At 46.9% G+C, this 19,987-nt stretch overlaps 1 protein-coding gene across 1 annotated transcript; it reads right to left on the minus strand.

Annotated features, from left to right (window-relative positions):
* Positions 1 to 204: 204 nt before the first annotated feature.
* HS3ST1 (heparan sulfate-glucosamine 3-sulfotransferase 1) lies at positions 205 to 1,143 on the minus strand. Its single transcript, XM_052642329.1, has one exon. The coding sequence runs from the start codon at positions 1,141 to 1,143 to the stop codon at positions 205 to 207; it is 939 nt and encodes a 312-aa protein (XP_052498289.1).
* Positions 1,144 to 19,987: the final 18,844 nt, after the last annotated feature.

Here is a 19,987-nt window from a genome sequence, read left to right on the forward strand (position 1 = left end):
CCTCGATTTAACAAGTAGAAAAATATAACTAGTATATATGGCAATTGTGAATCTAATACTGTACAGAAGTAATTTATGGATCTTACAAATAAATTATACTTAAATGCCCTTTTAAAATTCTTTCCCCCACCCCAGATGTACACCAGAACTTACAATAGGAAAGGTTCCGAGCCTAGCTTATCGCCAAAAAAAAAAAAAAAAAAATCAGTGCCAGTCAAATGTTCTGCCGACAAGCTCAAAGAATTTCTTATTTGGCTCATGAAAATATTCGTGCAGTTTATTGAGGAGTCTGGGGTCCACTTGGGGGTGCGCCCGGCCTTTGGACTCGTGTAAGCAGCGGTCCCGGCCGCCGTCCCTCAGGCAGTAGAACCCCTTGGTTTTGTTAAAGTAGAAATTGGAGGCGTTGATCTGCGGCGACAGCCTCAGGAACCGCTCCACCTTCTGGATCTCGGGGAAGGGGTCCCTGATGAGGCGGTCGCCGTCCACGATGTGGATGCGGCGCAGCGGGAAGAAACGCAGCCAGTTTTCCATGTGCAGGTGGTACAGGCTGCGGTTGAGAGCCTTGTAGTCCACGTTGAGGCGGCCTTCACGCACCAGGAACTCCTCGATGGACGGGTAGGGCTTGCGCTTCTGCACGTGGTTGTAGAACACTTGGGTGTAGTCGGAGAGCACGCGCTCCGACGGGTCCCGCAGGATAAGCAGCAGCCGGATGGCTGGGTTCATGCCGTGGACGCGCTCAGGCACTTTGGGCGACGTGAAGTACGCGGGGGTCTTTTCCACCGTGAGCTGGTGTGGGGCGGAGAAGGGCATCTGGCTGAGGTACCAGCCCAGGCCTTGGCTGTAGTGCTCCTCCCAGTCGAAGAAATGCACCTCGTTCTCGGCAGCCGCCACGTCTGGATGCAGGCTGAGCATCTCCAACAGCGCGCGGGTACCGCCCTTGCGCACACCGATGATGATGATCTGCGGCAGCTGCTGGGCGGAGCCATTGGGGGCTGCGCCGTTGGGGATCTCATCCTGGAGGGTCGCCGCTTTCCGCACCAGCTCCGGCTGGCCCGGCTCGTTCCCTGGCACCACCGCGGGGCGGGAAGGCACTAGCTGGAGCTGGGCCACCAGCATCACCGCGCCCAGGAGCAGCGGGGCCATGCCGGACACCACAGTGGCTTTACTGGGCCGGGCACCGCTGGGTCATGAAGTGCTGCCCGCGAGGGGACGTCTCCAGATCAGTGACACATGGGTATCGCAGGCTTCTGATTACTAGGAGAAAAAGGGGGGAAAGTATTAACCCCACGTAAATACTTGGCTTAATCAAGCTGACAACTCTGTCATCTTTGGCAAGACATTCACCTGCTAGGGGTTTTCTCAGTTTCTTTATCAGATGGTAAAAAATCTGCCTGCAATGCTGGAGACCCGGTTTGATCCCTGGATGGGGAAGATCCCCTGGATGGGGTAGATCCCCTGGAGAAGGAAATGGCAACCCTCTCCAGTATTCTTGCCTGGAGAATCCCATGGGCAGAGCAGCCGTAGCAAAGACTGTGACATGGCTGAGTGACTTTCACTTTCACTTATCCTATCAAGCAAGGGTGGCAAACAGTTTCTGTACCAGGCAAGAGAGTAAATGGTTAGGCTTTGGGGGACATATAGTCTCCATGAGAACTCCTCCAGCTATGTTGTTTTGCTCTAAAGTGTCCACAGACAAGGCACAGAGGCCTGGGTGTGGTTGTGTTCCAATAAAGCCTTATTTATGGGCACTGGCATTTGAATTTCATATCATTTTCATGGGGCATTAAAAATTATTATTCTTTTACTTTTTTCCCCAAAACATTTATATGTTTAGTGCTCTATTGACACAAAAATCAGGCCAGATTTGGCCTGTAGTCCTATTTTGCCAACCTTTGCTACAAAGGAAAAAGATTGGGAAGGTCTGTTGGACTTCAAGAGACATCAGTGAAAAAAAAAAAAAAAAAAGAGACATCAGTGAATAGCAACTAGCTTCGAGCCCCAGGCACAGGGGCTAGTGACAGTGAAGCAGGCATGGTTTCTGCTCCCCTACCCAGGAGGGGCTTCTGATTTAATAGGACCGACGAACCTGCTTGAAAAATGGAATGGTTAGCTCCTATTGTTCACTTGTCCCTGGATCCAGTTCTTGCTGTGGCCTCAGTGCAGGGGGGTGTACTTCCTAGTGATTTTAGATTTGGCCAGTGGGACGTGGGCAGACTGACTGGGCTGAGCTCCTTGCAGTCCAAAGGATTCTCAAGAGTCTTCTCCAGCACCAAAATCCAAAAGCATCAATTCCTTGGTGCTCAGCCCAAACCAGTCAATCCTAAAGGAAATCAACTCTGAATATTCATTGGAAGAACTGATGCTGAAACTGAAGCTCCAATACTTTGGCCCCTGGATGCAAAGAGCTCACTCATTGGAAAAGACCCCGATGCTGGGAAAGATGGAGGGCTGAAGGAGAATGGGGCTGCAGAGGATGAGATGGTTAGATAGCATCACTGGCTCAATGAACGTGAGTTTGAGCAAACTCAGGGAGATAGTGGAAGAGAAAGGAGCCTGGCGTGCTACAGTCCATGGCATTGAAAAGAGTTGGACATGACTTAGTGAATGCCCAAAAAGCTGGGCAGAAACGACAGTGTGCCAGTGCCCAACATAGGCCTTAAGAGGACTGTATGTTTTCACACGCCCTCGTCCCTTACACCACTGTGATGAACAAAAAAAAATGTGCCCTGGTCCCAGGAGAAAGATGAAACACACTTGGCATACAGCCATCCCATCTGTCCCCTGTGTGTAGCCTAGCTATCTCCCTCATGTGTGAGAATGTGTGCTTGTGGTTTTAAGCTGTTGAGTTTTGGGCTGGTTTGTATTGCGGTACAAATTTGGCAAAAGTTAACTGACACAACCTGACTGCAAGCATCAGTGTGGTATCGGTTATGATCACAGTTTAGGTACTTTGAGGACCTATGTTCCTTCCTTTTGCCTGAAACAATTAGGGATGTCTTCCTAGTAGAGCAAGTGTGTGCAGCGGGCCTAGAGGGATGAACAGGTGAGGTTAGTGGAAGGAACAAAAAACTTTCACACAAGAAAGGGTTAACTGTTTATAAAGAGTGGGTCTTGCAGTCTGCTCAGTGGAATGTCACCCCAACAGGACAGTGGAAGGTAGAAACGCAGGACAGTTATAAATGAGGGTCTTGCCCAGGGACACAAAAATTTATTCCATTTCAAAATTCACGGTCCAAATTTAAAGCTCTAAACGCAGGGCTCTTCCCATGAACTGCCTCCTTTGTGCCTTCTCCTCTTTTAACTCTCTGAGATTTATCACATTTGGGCATGAAAGTCCCTAAGGAACGCAGGCGCTGCTGAGCTGCAGCGCATGGGCCCCCAAGACACATGAGCCGCACTTGATGTTTTTACGGGGCTGATAAGCAGCAATCCGTGTTTGACCCTCTCCAGAAAAGAGGCGATTGGAAGCTCTGTTTTAAATAATCTCTGTCTAAACACAACTCAGAGAGAGTTGGAGACAGGCCCAGTTTGGGGACTGTAGGGCTTACAAAGCCAGAAAACACAATTTCTATCAAGAAGGCCCATCATCTTCATTATACCAGCTTTAAAATTCACTTTATTAGTTTGAAACTTGTCTGGTGGTGGCGGTTCAGTTGCTAGTTGTGTTCGACTCTTTTGATTCCATGAACTATACAGCCCACCAGGCTCCACTGTCCGTGCGACTTCCCAGGCAAGACTTCTGGAGTGGGTTGCCATTCCCTTCTCCAGGGGATCCTCCCGACCCAGGGATTGAACCCGGACTTCCTGTACTGCAGGCAGATTCGTTACTAGCTGATCCACTAGAGAAGTGCTAAAACTTGTCTCGAATGTGTAAATGAAAAACACATACAGGGCTTCCTTGTTTATGATCAAATTGATTTGATATCCTTCAGATATCAACTATTAACCACTTTGAAAAATGTATATTCAAGATCAAACAATTAAAAAGTTGAAAAAGAATACTGGAAAAGGAAACTGCAAAATCACCACATGCTCATTTAGGGGAAAAAAAAAAAAGTTTTGGAGAGATGGCCAAACCAGATGGGGTTCAAGGTTGGTCTTACTGATTGGATGAGCTCAATTTAATGGGCCATTTGCTTTAGTCAAATGCATGTTTTAGCATGACTCAGTGAAATTCTGTTTCCTTTTCCACTTCGGGTGTGGGTCAGCCAAGTTGTGCTTGCCTTTCACACGTTTGGGGTATGTGAGCAGGTGCATGTGTGTGCTTATGTGTCTGCACATTTATGTGTACGTGTGTACACGTGTGTGCGTGTGCAGGGTGTGGGGTGGGTGATGTGAGGGAGAGAGCAGCTCTTCCATAATGAGCAGCGACACTCTCCCCATCTCACGGCCTCACATCCCAGAAAACAGCCCGACCCTGGGGCACTGAAGGAACAGAGCCAGAGGCCAGACCTGAGATGCACACCCTTTGACTATCCATGCTTTTCACTTTATTAGGAGGCATGTGGGTTAGCACAGGGAGCATCTGAGATCACTTTCCTAAAGGGGAGTTACCAGCAGACAGCAAAAAGAAGACACTTTTTTTTTTTTTTTTTTTCTGGTTGAACCAGGAGGCTTGTGGGATCTTAGTTCCCCTACTGGGGATTAAATCTGGGCCCTCAGCAGTGATAGCCTGAAGTCCTAACCACTGAACCACCAGGGAATTCCTGAGAAGAAACTAAATATAGTTTGTCCTTTACAAAAACAAAACAAAAACACCACCACTCCAAAATAACTCCCCCTCCAAAACAACCAAAAGACTAGTATGTAGTTTAAAAACTCCTTGTTGCTGTTCAGTCACTCAGTCATGTCCAACTCTTTGCAAGCCCACGGACTGCAGCACTCCAGGCTTCCCTGTCCTTCACTATCTCCCAGCGCTTGTTCACACTCATGGCCATTGGGTCTCTGATGCCATCCAACCATCTCATCCTCTGTCATCCCCTTTTCCTCCTGCCTTCAATCTTTCCCAGCATCAGGGTCTTTTCTAATGAGTCTGCTCTTCGCATCAGGTGGCCAAAATAATTGAGCTTCAGCTTCAGCATCAGTCCTTCCAAGGAATATTCAGGACTAATTTCCTTTAGGATTGACTGGTTGGATCTCCTTGGAGTCCAAGGGACTCTCAAAACTCTTCTCAGTTCAAAAGCATCAATTCTTCGGTGCTCAGCTTTCCTTATGGTCCAACTCTCACATCCATACATGACTACTGGAAAAACCATAGCTTTGACTAGATGGACCTTTGTTGGCAAAGTGATGTCTCTGCTTTTTAATGTTCTGTCTGGTTTGGTCATAGCTTTTCTTGCAAGGAGCAAGTGTCTTTTAATTTTATGCCTGCAGTCACCATCCACAGTGATTTTGGAGCCCAAGAAAATAAAGTCTGACACTGTTTCCATTGTTTCCCTATCCATTTGCGATGAAGTGATGAGTGGATGTCATGATCTTAGTTTTGTGAATGTTGAATTTTAAGCCAGATTTTTCACTCTCCTCTTTCACCTTCATCAAGAGGCTCTTTAGTTCCTCTTCGCTTTCTGCCATAAGGGCAGTATCATCTGCTTATCTGAGGTTATTGATATTTCTCCTGGCAATCTTGATTCCAGCTTGTGCTTCATCCAGCCCGGCATTTCACATGATGTACTCTGCATATAAGCTAAATAAGCAGGGTGACAATATACAGCCTTATCTATTCCTTTCCCAATTTGCAGCCAGTCCCCTGTTCCATGTCTGGTTCTAACTGTTGATTCTTGACCAACATACAGGTTTCCCAGGAGGCAGGTAAGGTAATCTCATATTCCCTACTTTTACCAATACCTTCTCCCCTCCACTCTTCCAACCACACTGCCTTCCCAAGAGGAGTCATGTAAGTAAAAGTGTAACACACTGTTTTACAAGATATTCAGAAAACCTCAAATCACCACAGGTCATTAAGAGCTGCTCAGGAAGGTAACAGCTGCAGCTGCTGCTGCTAAGTCGCTTCAGTCCTGTCCGACTCTGTGCGACCCCATAGATGGCAGCCTATCAGGCTCCCCTGACCCTGGGATTCTCCAGGCAAGAACACTGGAGTGGGTTGCCATTTCCTTCTCCAATGCGTGAAAGTGAAAAGTGAAACTGAAGTTGCTCAGTCATGTCCGACTCTTAGTGACCCCATGGACTGCAGTCTACTAGGCTCCTCCATCCATGGGATTTTCCAGGCAAGAGTACTGGAGTGGGGTGCCATTGCCTTCTCCAGAAGGTAAGAGCAACCCCTCTCAAAGCTGACAGTAACCACTGTTCATTTGTGCCTCCAACACTTAGTCACAGCTTGCCCTAAGAAGGATTTTTATTATAGATGTTAAAATGACCCACATATGCACTTGTACATTTTCCAGGAGCCCTGTTTTAAAAACAATATTTTCTGTAACCCTATCCAAAATGTTATTACTTAAATACAAAATGAAGGAGATATTTTGCAGTTTTTTGTCTCACGTCTTCAAAAGCCAGTGTGTATACATTTGTAGGACATCTCAGGCCGCTTCTTGTCGCTGCTGTTCAGTCACTAAGTCACGTCTGAGTCTTTGCAACCCCTTTGCAAAGCCAGGCTTGCTTTTTAATATGCTGTTTAGGTTTGTCATAGCTCTACTTCCAAGGAGCAAGCATCCTTTAATTCCGTGGCTGAAATCACCATCTGTGGTGATTCTGGGGCCCAAGGCCACTTGTGGCTTCTGACAACTAGAGTGGACAGCTCAGAGATCCACAACACTGAGCAGTGTTGCAATTCTTACTCTGAAAGCTCGTTAACTGTGGAACGTGCTTTCTTCAAAAGTAAGATCCTTGACCCCACTCACAAATCAGGAGCGTCTCAAACAGGACAAGAACCAGGAAGGCAAGTTTGAAATTGCAAGCAGTACAAAAATAAACAGATTATTCTCTCTTCAGAAGTAAACTAGGTACTATCAAAGGGAATCTTCTGGAAGCCTGGAGCCTGAGCTGGCATCAGCACAAAGACTGTTCAACAGCACCTGGAGGCCAGTCCACATTCCTCCAAAGAGCAATGTTGGCAGCAGTCATCCGGAGCACTTGCTACTGAGCAAACACTAGGCTAGCCACTTTGCACACAGGACCTGTGTGACGCACACTGCATGCTGGACAGAACTGATATTGTCACAAGAAAGTGAGGCTCAGAGAAATGGAGTGGTTTCTTCAGTCATGTCCATCTCTTTGCATCCCTAAGGACTGTAGCCCACCAGGCTCCTCTGTCCATGGGATTCTCCAGGCAAGAACAGCAGACTGGGTTGCCATTTCCTACTCGAGGGGATCTTCCCGACCTAGGGATCGAACCCGCGTCTCTTCTGTTTACCTTCATTGGAAGGCGGGCTCTTTTACCACTAGTACCACCTGAGAAGTCCCATCCTTCCCTGTTGAAAGAGATCTAACTCACTCTCTGTTCACTCCCTTTTACCAGGGAGGCTGCTTGCTTCATCCTGCTGTGATAAACCAAGCCCTGAGTTTCAAGAATTCCGAAGCCAAGAGTCTTTCCCATCAGGAGCACTAGGCTTCCTTGGATTCCACATGAAGATACTGACCACACACCAGGCATGGGGGACACATGGGAAAGGACACAGAATTTTCCAGGGGGAGATTCCCCTGTATTAAGAATTAAATCCAAGGGAACTTTTCCGGCAGTCCAGTGGTTAACACTCCTAGCTTCCATGGAAGGAGGCATGGGGTCGGGGAACTGGAAAGCCGCATGCTTCGAGGTGAAAAAAGTACAAGTTAAATCCAAATCCTTTTCAGGTCAGGAATGAACCTAGAATAGGATATGTCTGCCCCTCCCACCTCACTGCCCTTTTAAGCCAAGCTCGGGCCTTCCGGTTCATTTGATGGTACCAGGCTCACACCAGCTCTGTGCTTTGGCATTCTCTGCTCCGTCTTTTTAGGATGCTCCACCCTCCACAGGCTTCCTGAGGATGGCTGTCCCCTGTCACGGATTTTATTTCAAATGCTGGCTTTCCTCAGCAACATGAGCCCACCCTCTCGCCTTTAATCACTTTCTTTCCCATCATCTTGTTTTATATTCCTGATATACTATCCAAAATTATGTTTGCTTGTTTACTGCCTGCCTCTCCACCCAACAAAGTCAATTCAGAGCCTCCTTATCAGCATCCTACCTCCCTCCGCTGCATCCTCGGGGGCTGGCGTGATTGCTGGTACCCAGCGGGTGCTAGAGACACTGCTGAATGAACACATCGAATGTAGTGGCAAGTCAGGCAAATGACGGAAGGCACTGACAGAGGCTTTTCATTTAGCAGAAAGAGAAACTTAACCATTTGCCACTTGTGAAAAAGAGAGTGGCAAAATGTAGTAAGCTTTCCTCCCTAGAGGATCAAACAGAAACTAGATGCTGAGAAGGGGGCTCAAAATTTCTCATGGAGGACAGACAAAATCAATCGCCTGAGAGCCTAGAATGCATTTTCATTAAAAAGGGATGGGAAGTAGTGAGATAACCCTTCAAAAATATTTTAATTTTCTTCTTAAGTCTTACTACAAAATTCACATTATGACCGGGATTTCAAATGTAACCACTACAACACATTTGCTCTCAGCCCCATCACTAAAACATATTCATGGATAAAATTAAAGAACTAGAATATTTCCCCCGAGGGACATTCAGTACATCAAGCACAGAGATGCTTGTGGTCCTTCTGTCTGCAGGAAAACCTTTCGCCCCTCAGAAAAAGATGGTGAACCAGTCGGCACAGGCAAGAATCTTCTTGGATAACAGGGATGGTTATCTGGGGGACAAAAGTCATCCAAGGGATTTGATGGAAGGGTTGGAAAGGAAGCAATTACTCTCTCCCTGAGTGGCTACTGTGTGTCAGGCAGGAGGCCCTCATGTAGAAATGATGGTTCTGAATATTTGTAACAGTATCAAGGGGGTGGCTACTCTCCTTTTATCTTGTATATTTTTAAGCAATAAAAGGGCAGTGAGTGGTAATAGAAGAGCAATTGGACAGGCCCAGGCTAGAATTCTTATAGCTAACTGAGCTCAGATTAGCTTTTCATCTCTTTGGGCCTCAGCATGCCATTCTGCAAAATGGGCTAAAATCTGCTTCATAGGGATGCTATCGTGATTCTGAAAGATTACCCACGCCAAAGAGACAAAGCAATGTCTGGCATTTACAGGGCATAATACGAGTGCTAATGGCCTGCCTTTCTCCCTAAGGCAGACAGAGAAACATGCTATTAAGGTTAAAATGAAAGTGAACATGTCAGTTGTGTCCGACTCTTTGGGACGCCATGGACTATACAGTCCATGGAATTCTCTAGGCCGAAATACTGGAGTGGGTAGCCTATCCCTTCTCCAGGGGATCTTTCCAACCCAGGGATCAAACCCAGGTCTCCAGCACGGCAGGCAGATTCTTTATCCCTGATAGCTCAGTTGGTAAAAATCTGCCTGCAATGCAGGAGATCACGTTTCGATTCCTAGGTCAGGAAGATCCGCTGGAGAAGGCTGGAGAAGGGATAGGCTACCCACTCCAATATTCTTGGGCTTCCCTTGTGGCTCAGCTGAGTAAGGTTAAAAGACCTTCTCAAATAAAGAAGGCTGAGTGCCAAAGAATTGATGCTTTCGAACTGTGGTGCTGGATAAGTTTCTTGAGAGTCCCTTGGACTGCAAAGAGATCAAACCAGTCCATCCTAAAGGAAATCAACCCTGAATATTCACTGGAAGGACTGATGCTGAAGCTGAAACTCCAGTACTTTGGCCACCTGACGTGAAGAGCCGATTCACTGGAAAAGACACTGATGCTGGGAAAGATTGAAAGCAGGAGGAGAAGGGGGTGTCAGAGGATGAGATGGTTGGATGGCATCACCAACTCGATGGACATGAGTTAGGGTGAATTCCGGGAGATGGTGAAGGACAGCGAAACCTGGCATGCTGCATTCCCTGGAGTCACAAAGAGACAAAACGGGGAACTGAACTAGAACAAAGATGTCACAGGACCAAGAAGTGTGTTGCTTTGCCTCTGAGTGGAGATGCCTTCCTTGGGCTGCGGTAAAGCACATTCCAGGCAGAGGGGGAGAGCTTACTCCAAGCCTGACAACACAGCAGGAAGGATGAAAGCTCTTGTGTTGTTCTCCAAGAACTGCCTCTCTCCATGCCTGCTGGGGTGTCGAGTGATTTAACTTTCTGGCATGCGCTAATACCCGAGTAAGGATGGTTTGATGAGAACTGTCCTTTCTGTATTCAACCAAACTTCTGAGCAATCAATGGTGTATGATTTTTTGTTTGCCTTTAGGAGACCTTTACCTCTGCGAGGCTAATTTAGGAGCATGTGGCAGCAGCATCAACTTTCCATCCTTGGCAGGTCATCGTAGAAACCAAGAAAGAGGAAACAGATTTAGCTCCTGCCTGTCAGTTTACAGAAGGACAGCGAGATCTCAAGACTCCCATAAATATTTATTTTCTTGAAACTGCCTACACATGACACTCGTCAACAGCTGTTGACATTGACTTTTGCTTGGATTTACTCATGGTAATTGCTGTGAGGTAAGTTGGGGGTAGAAGAGAGCTCAGGGTACAAAAGACCCAAGGTCAGTTCACATAATGTTACTACAGAGAGAAGTAAGTCAGAATGAGAAAATCAAGGATGGAATATTAATGCATATATGTAGAATCGGAAAAAATATTGGTATAGACAATCTTATTTACAAAGCAGAAATAAAGATACAGATGCAGAGAACATGTGGATACCAAGGGGGGTCTGGGGTGAATTGGGAGATTGGAATGACATATCAACGTTGATATATATCTGTTTTATATGTATTGGTACTATGTATAAAATAGATAACTAAGGAAGACCTACTGCATAGCAAAGGGAATATCACTCAGTGCTCTGTGGTGACCTAAAAGGGAAGGAAATTCAAAAAAGAGGGGTTACATGTATACGGATAGCTGATTCATTCTGCTGTACAGCAGAAATAAACACAATGTTGTAAAGCAACCATATTCCAATTTAAAGGAAAAAAGTTCCCCTGGGCCACACTGACTGCCTGGGAAAAGGCGGAGTGACCAGCTCTATTTTCCTCTTGAAAAAGACCAGGAGTCTTCCAACACTCCCTCCTCCACTTTCTAGGCTCTGTTACCTCCATGACACGGAAGGTTCCATATATAGAGAAGGGTACCTGGGTAATGAATGCAACTCCCCGGAACTGAAGGAAGGAGGTGCCTGGGTCAGCCAGGGAGGGCAGCATGGTGGGGCAAGGATTTGGGGCCAGTGGATTTCAATCACCGTGTTATTTCCAAGCTTCTGAGAATTCCCTGATCCAATGATGGATGATAAATGCCAACTGCCCCATTGGTAGCCTGCAGTCAACCCACAGGACATACTTTCCCAAATTAGGTGAGAGTTTAGGTTGAAGGATCTGGACAAGGGGTTGCAAGTCAGAGGCGACTAAAGCTCCCCACATCCCCGCCAGGAGCTCTGGCTGCTCCATCTCCATCGCCAGGCGCTTTCCAGACTTACAAGTGCACATCGCTTCCCTGGGGATGTAGTTCAAAATGCAGATTCTAATCCAGGAGTTCTGGGCAGAGGCCTGGAAGTCTGCGTTTCTAACCAGTTGCCTGGAGAAGCCTTTGGAATGGCAAGAACTCAAGAACTCCCTGAGCTTGGAACAACTGCATCCATTCAGATTCGGAACCTGATGCCCCTGGCCTTGGGCTGGGAAGGCTGCCTTGGATTCGGTTTCCAATGGTTGTTAGGGTAGTTTGTTTTTAAATCCAAGGCTGGAAACAATTGCAGCAGACAAAATAGAGAGGGATCACTCTGGTCACAGAGGTGGTGTTATCTGTGGAGGGGGGTGGAGGGCCGATGCTGGAATTCAGAGGATTTAGAGCCAAAAACCCAGGCGCAAATCTCAGCTTTATAACTTAAAATCCACAAGAGAGCACTGAAAACCCAGAGCCTTCGATCGAATGCCTTGGCCAACGTACACTGTTGTGAGGATTAAACAGAACAGCCTATGAGGGTGCTTACGATGTTGCCATATTGCCTGGCCGATGGCAAGCCCTTCAATCGTGGCAGCTATTTTTGTCTTTTAAAAAAAAAAAAAAAAGGAGGCTGTGTGATATAAATGGGAATCAAGGATGATAATTAGTCAAACGCATTTGTTCGTGATCCAAAGTACTGCAGTGACTCAACCAGACAGAGGCTTACAGGAGAAAGGACAGTGGCACACAGGCTCTCTGTCTGGGTAGGGGCTCGCAGAGGGTCCTCTAGAAAGGCCCCCTGCCTGAGTGATGGGCGGCCAGGTGTGTGCAGGAGGGATGAAGAGGACTCCCCACCCCCTTCATGTTTAATCTGCGGTGCTGTGCACAGGAGGCAGTGGTGACCTAAATAAATCCTTCATTAGAAGCAGAAACACTGGCACAGGCTGAGCTCCGTGACGGGAGGGCAGACGGGGCCTCTCTTATTACTCAGTGCAGCTGAGTGGAAAAGGGGGCTGTGCCAGCAGACGGGAGACAGGATCTCGACTGCCTCGGTGCACTCAGATACGCACGGCTCAGCTCCCGCTCCAGGTGTGAGCCAATCTCCCGACAGGTGCCATCTGACTGTGAAAACGTCCCGGGGCGAGGTGGGCAGTCCTCATCACCCCATTCATGGCCAGCACCCATGCAATCCATTTCCCCGGAAACGGACAGGAAAGACACACAGAGCATCGGAGGCCAAAGAGCCCCCTGTCCTGTCTGCATCCCTGTTGATGAGGACACAGGTCACAGAGGATCAGAGCCCCAAGGTCAAGGGCACAGAGGCTGAAATGAATCAGAAAGCAAGCTCTGCTGATACCCATGCACCAAACCCCAAACACACCGAAACCTGTGCTTCTTTTATTTGGTGTCACGGAGCCCTAGAATAGTTGTCACTGAAAATAAATATATACAAGTCAAAGTAAATTCTTCCCCTCGGTATGCAAAGGTGGAGGGTGAATTTGTCTCATTTCTTGAGCCAGGCTGGAAAGACTGAATGTAGGTTGAAGCCCTTGTCCCTGGTGTGGTGGATATTTGGAGATGGGGCCTTGGGGAAGTAATTAGAGTTAGATCAAGTCCTGAGGATAAGACCCGTAATGAGATGCGTGTCCCTGGGAAAAGAGGAAGAGAGATCCATGCTCTATCTCTGCCACTGAGAGTGGTCTTGCTTGCTTAGTCGCTCAGTCGTGTCTGACTCTTTGTGAACCTGTGGACTGTAGCTCATCAGGTTTCTCTCTTCATGGGATTTTTTCAGACGAGAATACTGAGACTAGGTTGCCATTTCCTCCTCCAGGGGATCTTCCTAACCCAGGGATTGAACCTGCATCGCCTGTGTCTCCTGCATTGCAGGCAGATTCCTTACCCACTGAGCCGTCGGGGAAGCCCAGTGCTAGATGGTAACCATCTGCAACCTGGAGAGAGCTCTCACCAGGAACTGAATCTGTTCGCATCTTGAACTTGAGCTGGGAAGAATAAATACTTGCCGTTGTTTAAGCCGCCCAGCCATGGCATTTTGCCACAGCTGCCTGAGCACACTCAGGTGCTATGCTGTGCTTAGTTTCTCAGTTGTTTCTGACTCTGTGAGCCCATGGCCCATGGACGGTAGCCCACCAGGCTCCTTGGGCCCTGGGGATTCTCCAGACAAGAATACTGGAGTGGGTTGCCATGCCCTTCCTCCAGCGGATCTTTCCAACCCAGAGATCGAGCCCAGGTCTCCCACATTAAAGGCAGATTCTCTACCATCTGAGCCACCAGGGCTGATACACAGCCCTTAGGAGAAAGAAGAAAGAAAAGAGTGTGCCTGGGACTGTTTCCACTGGGTGAGTCTTCCCAGGGTGGCACACCACCGTCTCCTGGATCCAGGCAGGTGACATGAACCTTGGAAACTGGGTGGCAGGGGCGGGGGGACAGCAGCAAGCAGCCCCGTGTGTATACAGGAGGTGTAATGAGCAAGCTGCTGCCATAATTCTGGCCGATGTTGCTGGGGAAGAGGGACCAGTGTCGCTGGATCTTTGGATTTTTTGAGACTCTATTATGGATACTTATATGAAAGTTCTTGATTTTTATGGATGCTCAAAAAGGTGAAGTTTTATTATTATTATTTTTTTTTTTAAAGAAAGGATTAGAAGGCAAGTCTGCAAAGACTGATGCCTCAGGTCTATGCTTGCCCACAGGTGATCACTTCACACTTTTACAAGACACCTATGATGCTCCAGTACTCTTGCCTGGAAAATCCCATGGGTGGAAGAGCCTGGTAGGCTGCAGTCCATGGGGTGGCAAAGAGCCGGACACGACTGAGCGACTTCACTTTCACTTTTCACTTTCATGCATTGGAGAAGGAAATGGCAACCCACTCCAGTGTTCTTGCCTGGAGAATTCCAGGGACGGGGGAGCCTGGTAGGCTGCTGTCTATGGGGTCGCACAGAGTCAGACACGACTGAAGCAACTTAGCAACAGCAGCATGATGCTTCCATCCCCTTCATGGAGCACAGCGTTGTCGTGGCGAAGGGGCTTGTGCAGCTCAATGAAGCTATGAATCATGCTGGGCAGGGTCACCCAATATAGACAGGTCACAGTGAAGAGTTCCAACAAAATGTGATCCACTGGAGGAGGGAATTCCTGCCCCGGGAGGAGGAAATTCCTGGGGACACAGAAATGACTCAGTCACTGCCCTCAGAGCACCCTGTAATGTAGAAGTTACCCGTGGAAGGAACCTATTACGGTGTCCAGGGTAAGCAGGGTTTAGGCACCACTGTATCAGAGCGCAGGGAGAGAGGCCACACAGGAAGAAGACAGGGAGGGCCTGGCATCACTGCACTAAAAGGAATCAACATCAACGGCCAGAAATAATCCAGGAGGAGGCTTGGGGTCTGCTTGGCAGGAAGTCCCCAGGGACAATCAGCCCAGAAAGAGTTTGCAGCGGAATCAGGGCTGAGCAGGGGCCAGGGACTCGGCCTGTGCTGGGGCTGGCTGTGGAGGTAAGGTCTTTGGGGAAAAGTGGCAGATGATACGAGACTGCAGGAGCCTGTAGGGGCCACAACTTGAGATTCAGAAGCACAGGAGGGGAAAGAGCCCTGGCGATAGAACAAAGGAAAAAGTCCTGAGCCTGAGTCCCAGAAACGCCACTCACAGACTCCAAGTTGGGACATGTTAATGGAAAATCTTGGAAACTACTGCTCACTCTTGGTCCAAGAGCTTGTTTTTGTCTTTCCTCTTGGATACGCGTGTTCTTGGTTTAACGTGATCATTTAAAAACAGACGTTTGAGTGTGAGCTCAGTACTGACCTTGAAAGACACCAGGGTGGGGCAAGGACTGAGATACCCCTGACTGCAAGTTGCTGAGGGGGAAACCGGCACGGGCAGAATTAAAGCACGGTACCATAGCTGGTTTCGATTTCACATTGTCTGTAATTTTTTTTTCTTCCTTTTCCGAATTGAGTTGCTGTTCCTGTAACAGTACTGACTAAAGTAACGGCTGTTTTCTCCCTCCTCCCACACATACACACAGAACTGTGATTTCTGTTCATTCCTTACTTAAAAAAAAAATTTAAATACTATTCAAGTTAAATATTTCTTTATTCTTAAAGCTTCAGGTTTTACAAAATGAGTTAATGTCTCATTTGCCTCTGAATCGAGTTTGAACTTATCTACAATAAATTTAAACAGAAAGCATCCGCCTTATTATCTCAGTCATCTTGGAATCTCTTAAATGCTGTTTAATTGGCTCAGAAGAACTACACCTAAATCTTGCACTTGACACAACCTTCTCTGTGATCTCTTGTTATCGCTTGTGATAATTTCAGTGTCTTCAGATTAACTACAATACTATAGAGTAAGCTCAACCATCGTCAGCCTGATCATGTATTCTTTTTGAACGCTGTTGCAAAGTGGTTTATAGTTTAAAAATATTTTCAATTTATTATTCCTTAACTAATGTATCTGAAAAAATCTGGCATCTTAGGGAGACATTCAGGAATCTTCAAGAATGATGAGCTCGGAGGGGCCAGCTGGTGGTTAAGAGTGTGGGTTTGAACCCCAGCTCCATCCCTTACTCCCACTGTGTGCCAAGGTCATGTGACCACTGTGGGCTCTGTTTTTATACATAACAGGCACGGATGACAGCATTAATACTGTAGGGTTGTTGCGAGGCTTAAAGAAGGTATTACCACATACATAAAGTGCTAAGAAGAGAGCCTGGCATGTAGAAAACCCTCACCAAATGTGATCATCAGCCCTGGCAGAACTCTGTTTTCCATCTTTAATCCAGGTAATCAATTTCTCTAACACCGATCATTTTAGGCACATAAAATGCGTCTCCACAAAGTCGTCTTGGCTTGAAAGGACCCATACACAAGAGCAAGCAGGGTGTTGAGCTGGGGTCTAGTCCCAAGTTCTGTCCTGACTTCTGTGTGACCTTGGCCAAGGCCCAGAAATACTCTTAAGCCTCTTTTACAAAAGAAAACAATTGGACCATAAATTCTCAGAACATCTGCCCTCTTATATCCATCTACAATATACAGGCTTCAGAGAATTAAGAAACATTCTTGTCTGTCAAAGCAAGCAAGACACTATTATCCAAGATTCTAAATTAAACAATCACTGTTAAAAATAAATCTTAATAACGTTTTGTCACTTGGCATCAGCCTTCCATTTCATAGGCTAAAGGGAGAAATATATTGAATTTCTACACTTCTGAGGTCCTTTTGCTATTCAGGAAAATCACATAGCTCCTAGCAGGAAGGACTCCCTTTGAGGGTATGTGTGTGCTAAGCTGCTTCAGTCAGGTCCTACTCTTTGCGACTCTGTAGCCTGCCAGACTCCTCTGTGCATGGGATTTCCCAGGCAAGAATACTGGAGTGGGTTGCCATTTCCTACTCCAGAGGAACTTCCCAACCCAGGGATTGAACCCACGTCTTTTATGTCTCCTGTATTGACAGGTGTAGGGTCTCCCAAGCTACCTGTCGCTCTGGTTCTATTCAGATCATATTCAGCATTCAATCAACAAATATTAATGAAACCCAGGACCTGATTAAGAGGTGGATATACAGGAGAGGGGAACCCTCTCTGAAGGAGGCTTCATCACCCCCAGGGGAAAAAAATGAAGAAAAATAGCATTATATAAAAGCTTCTCAATGAAAGGAAAATATAGAAAGTAGACCAAGTCCTTCCAGCTGGGATGGGGGCCGAGGGGTTGTGTGCCGTGGGACAAGCCTTCCCCACACCCAGCTCCAATGGGTGAGCCTCAGCACCTTCTGGGCTGGATGGAGACAGCTGAGTTCAGGACTTTCGTTTGGATACGTTTGGGAGGGAAGTTTGGGAGTGAGCAGAATGCCTTAAGACAACAGAAAAGGACAGGGCTGCCAGAAGGGTCCCCCTTCTTGGTCCTGATCACACGTAACATCCAGTCTCTTCCTAAATCAATGAAGATGCAACCTTTAAAGAATAGTAGGAAGTGCAAAACACAAATATCAGCTGGCCCAGCATAGCCAGAACCCATCCAAGACCTAAACGGATTTGCTGTGTCTCAGGCCCTGGGGAATTAAAAGACACAGCTTGCATCCTTGTTCCTTCCCTCCAATAACTCAGGTATATGCAGGGGTATAGGGTGTTTCGGAGGGCAGATGAGAGAGAGGAGGCAACGCACGTGATAACTGCACTAAGGTTAGGGCTGAGAAATGGCCATGAATACATGGCTTACTAGCATAAAGATTCACAGACAACAGAATGATGGGTATACATGCATCACACATCAAATTATTTTCGTCATATTAATGTGTCAAGAGACAAGAAGAATTGTAACAAAGTTACATTTAGAAACAATTTGTTCTATTTGTCAAAATCAAAGGTGGGAAAATGGAGTGGGAATGAGTTATCATGTCCCAATAATAGGGACATTAGAATAACAGAATTTCTTCCTCCAAGTCTTAGTGAACAGAAAGGAAAAAGCAAAGGTATTGGGAGGGGGAAAGAAGAGATAGGAGTCAGTGTGTGAATTTCTCCATTGCTCCTTCTTTCATGGTGTCAACTCGGTTTGACGGGACTTCAGTAGGGTTCAGGCTTCCTAGGTGGTATCAGTGGTTAAAAAAAAGAAAAAAAAATTCACCTGCCAATGCAGGAGATACAAGAGACGTGGGTTCGATCCCTGGGTTGGGAATATCCCCTGGAGTAGGAAATGGCCACCAGCCTCAGAATCCCTGCTTGGAAAAAAAGAGCACACACACACACACAACATGAAGGTCCATCCATGGGAACCCGATGCCAGTTCCTTCTGAAAGGAATTTGTACATAAAATCTGTATGTATGTGTATGCCTGAGTGTTTCTGTGTTAGAGCTCTGATGATAGACCAGGTTTTTAAGACTTTCTGCAACTTTTACATCCTCTCAAGACAATCAAGGCACTAAGGAAGCTAACACATGCCTTCAGGTATTGCCTATGAGATGTTTCTGTGACAATGCATTTCCAAAGGGACATTTTCAAAGATGTCAAAGAATAAATCACTACAGCCATCTTGGTCACTGAGCCACACAGATTTCCCATGTTGACAATCACCTTCATTTCCCCATCAGCTGGTGTGAACTTGATGCCCTGGCTTTGTGCTTCAGACTAGGATCAAACTCAAACCAGCATTCACTGTTGTCCAGTCACTCGGTCCTGTCCACTCCTTGTGACTCCATGGACTGCAGCACTGCAGGCTTCCCTGTCCTTCACCGTCTCCTGGAGCTTGCTTAAACTCATGTCCGTAGAGTCGGTGATGCTATCCAGCCGTCTCATCCTCTGTCGTCCCCTTCTCCTCCTGCCCTCAGTCTTTCCCAGCATCATCAGGGTCTTCCAGTGAATCAGCTCTTCGCATCAGGTGGAACTTCAGCTTTAGCATCAGTCCTTCCAATGAATATTCATGATTGATTTCCTTTAGTATGGACTGGTTTGATCTTGCAGTCCAAGGGACTCTCAAGAGTCTTCTCCAACACCACAGTTCGAAAGCAACAATTCTTCAGCATTTGGTGTCCTATATGTCAGGGCAAATGAGGGGCTTGGCCCAAGCTCAACAGTTCCCAATAAATGAGGTATTGATGATTATGCTGACATTTCTGGTTTGGCTGTCCACAAGTGTTTTTCAAGTATTTAGAGTCACAGGAAGAAAGATATTTAATAATGTGGGTCGCTCAGTTAAGTTTCAAGGTTTCTTCTTACACACATTATCCTCCTTCGTCTCTCAGGTGCCATCCAGGAGACTGTATGGTTTGCTCTGGGCACAGATACCAGGTCTCCAGAGCACAGGTCCCTTCTGGACACCGGTCAGGGATACAAGAAGGAGACAGGTCCCTCCACATCCCCCAGAGGCCCACTGTGGACAGAAGATGGATGTGGAAATAGACACGTTTGGCCCAATCAGTCGGAGGAGGATCTGGGATAAATACTATTTTAGCAAATTAAAGGAAGCCAGGAAGCGGAAGTTTGGGACATACTGCATGGAAAAAACACCTACAGAGCACTTAGAAGTCTGGTGAGGACAAAGACCAAGTTCAATATGCTTTTAAATGACATCCAGGCTAAAGCATATAAACAGAGAAATAAATAGAATGGTGTGGGAAGATCAAAGCAAGTGAGTTGATATCTGCTGGGGTTTAAATCCTGGCTTAGTTATTTATCATGAAAAAGTCACACATCTCTCTGGGTCTTATTTTTCCCATCTAAAGAAAGTAGGGGGCTCCCCTGGTATGGCTCAGTGGTAGAGAATCCGCCTGCCAATGCAGGAGATGCGGGTTCGATCTCCGGATTGTGAAGATCCTCTGGAGAAGGAACTGGCAACTCATTCTAGTATTCTTCCCTGGAAAACCCCATGGACAGAGAAGCCTGGCGGGTTGCAGTCCATGGGGTTGCAAAGAGTTGGACACAACTAAGCACCCACATATGCAAAAAACGGGGTGGTTCCTACATTGTTGAGTGAC

This window comes from Budorcas taxicolor, chromosome 6, assembly GCF_023091745.1.
Source record: "Budorcas taxicolor isolate Tak-1 chromosome 6, Takin1.1, whole genome shotgun sequence".
Taxonomy (NCBI): Eukaryota; Metazoa; Chordata; class Mammalia; order Artiodactyla; family Bovidae; genus Budorcas; species Budorcas taxicolor.

Excerpts from the sequence above, each read along its gene's own strand:
- HS3ST1 (XM_052642329.1), bottom strand. The coding sequence starts at position 1,143 with ATGGCCCCGCTGCTCCTGGGCGCGGTGATGCTGGTGGCCCAGCTCCAG.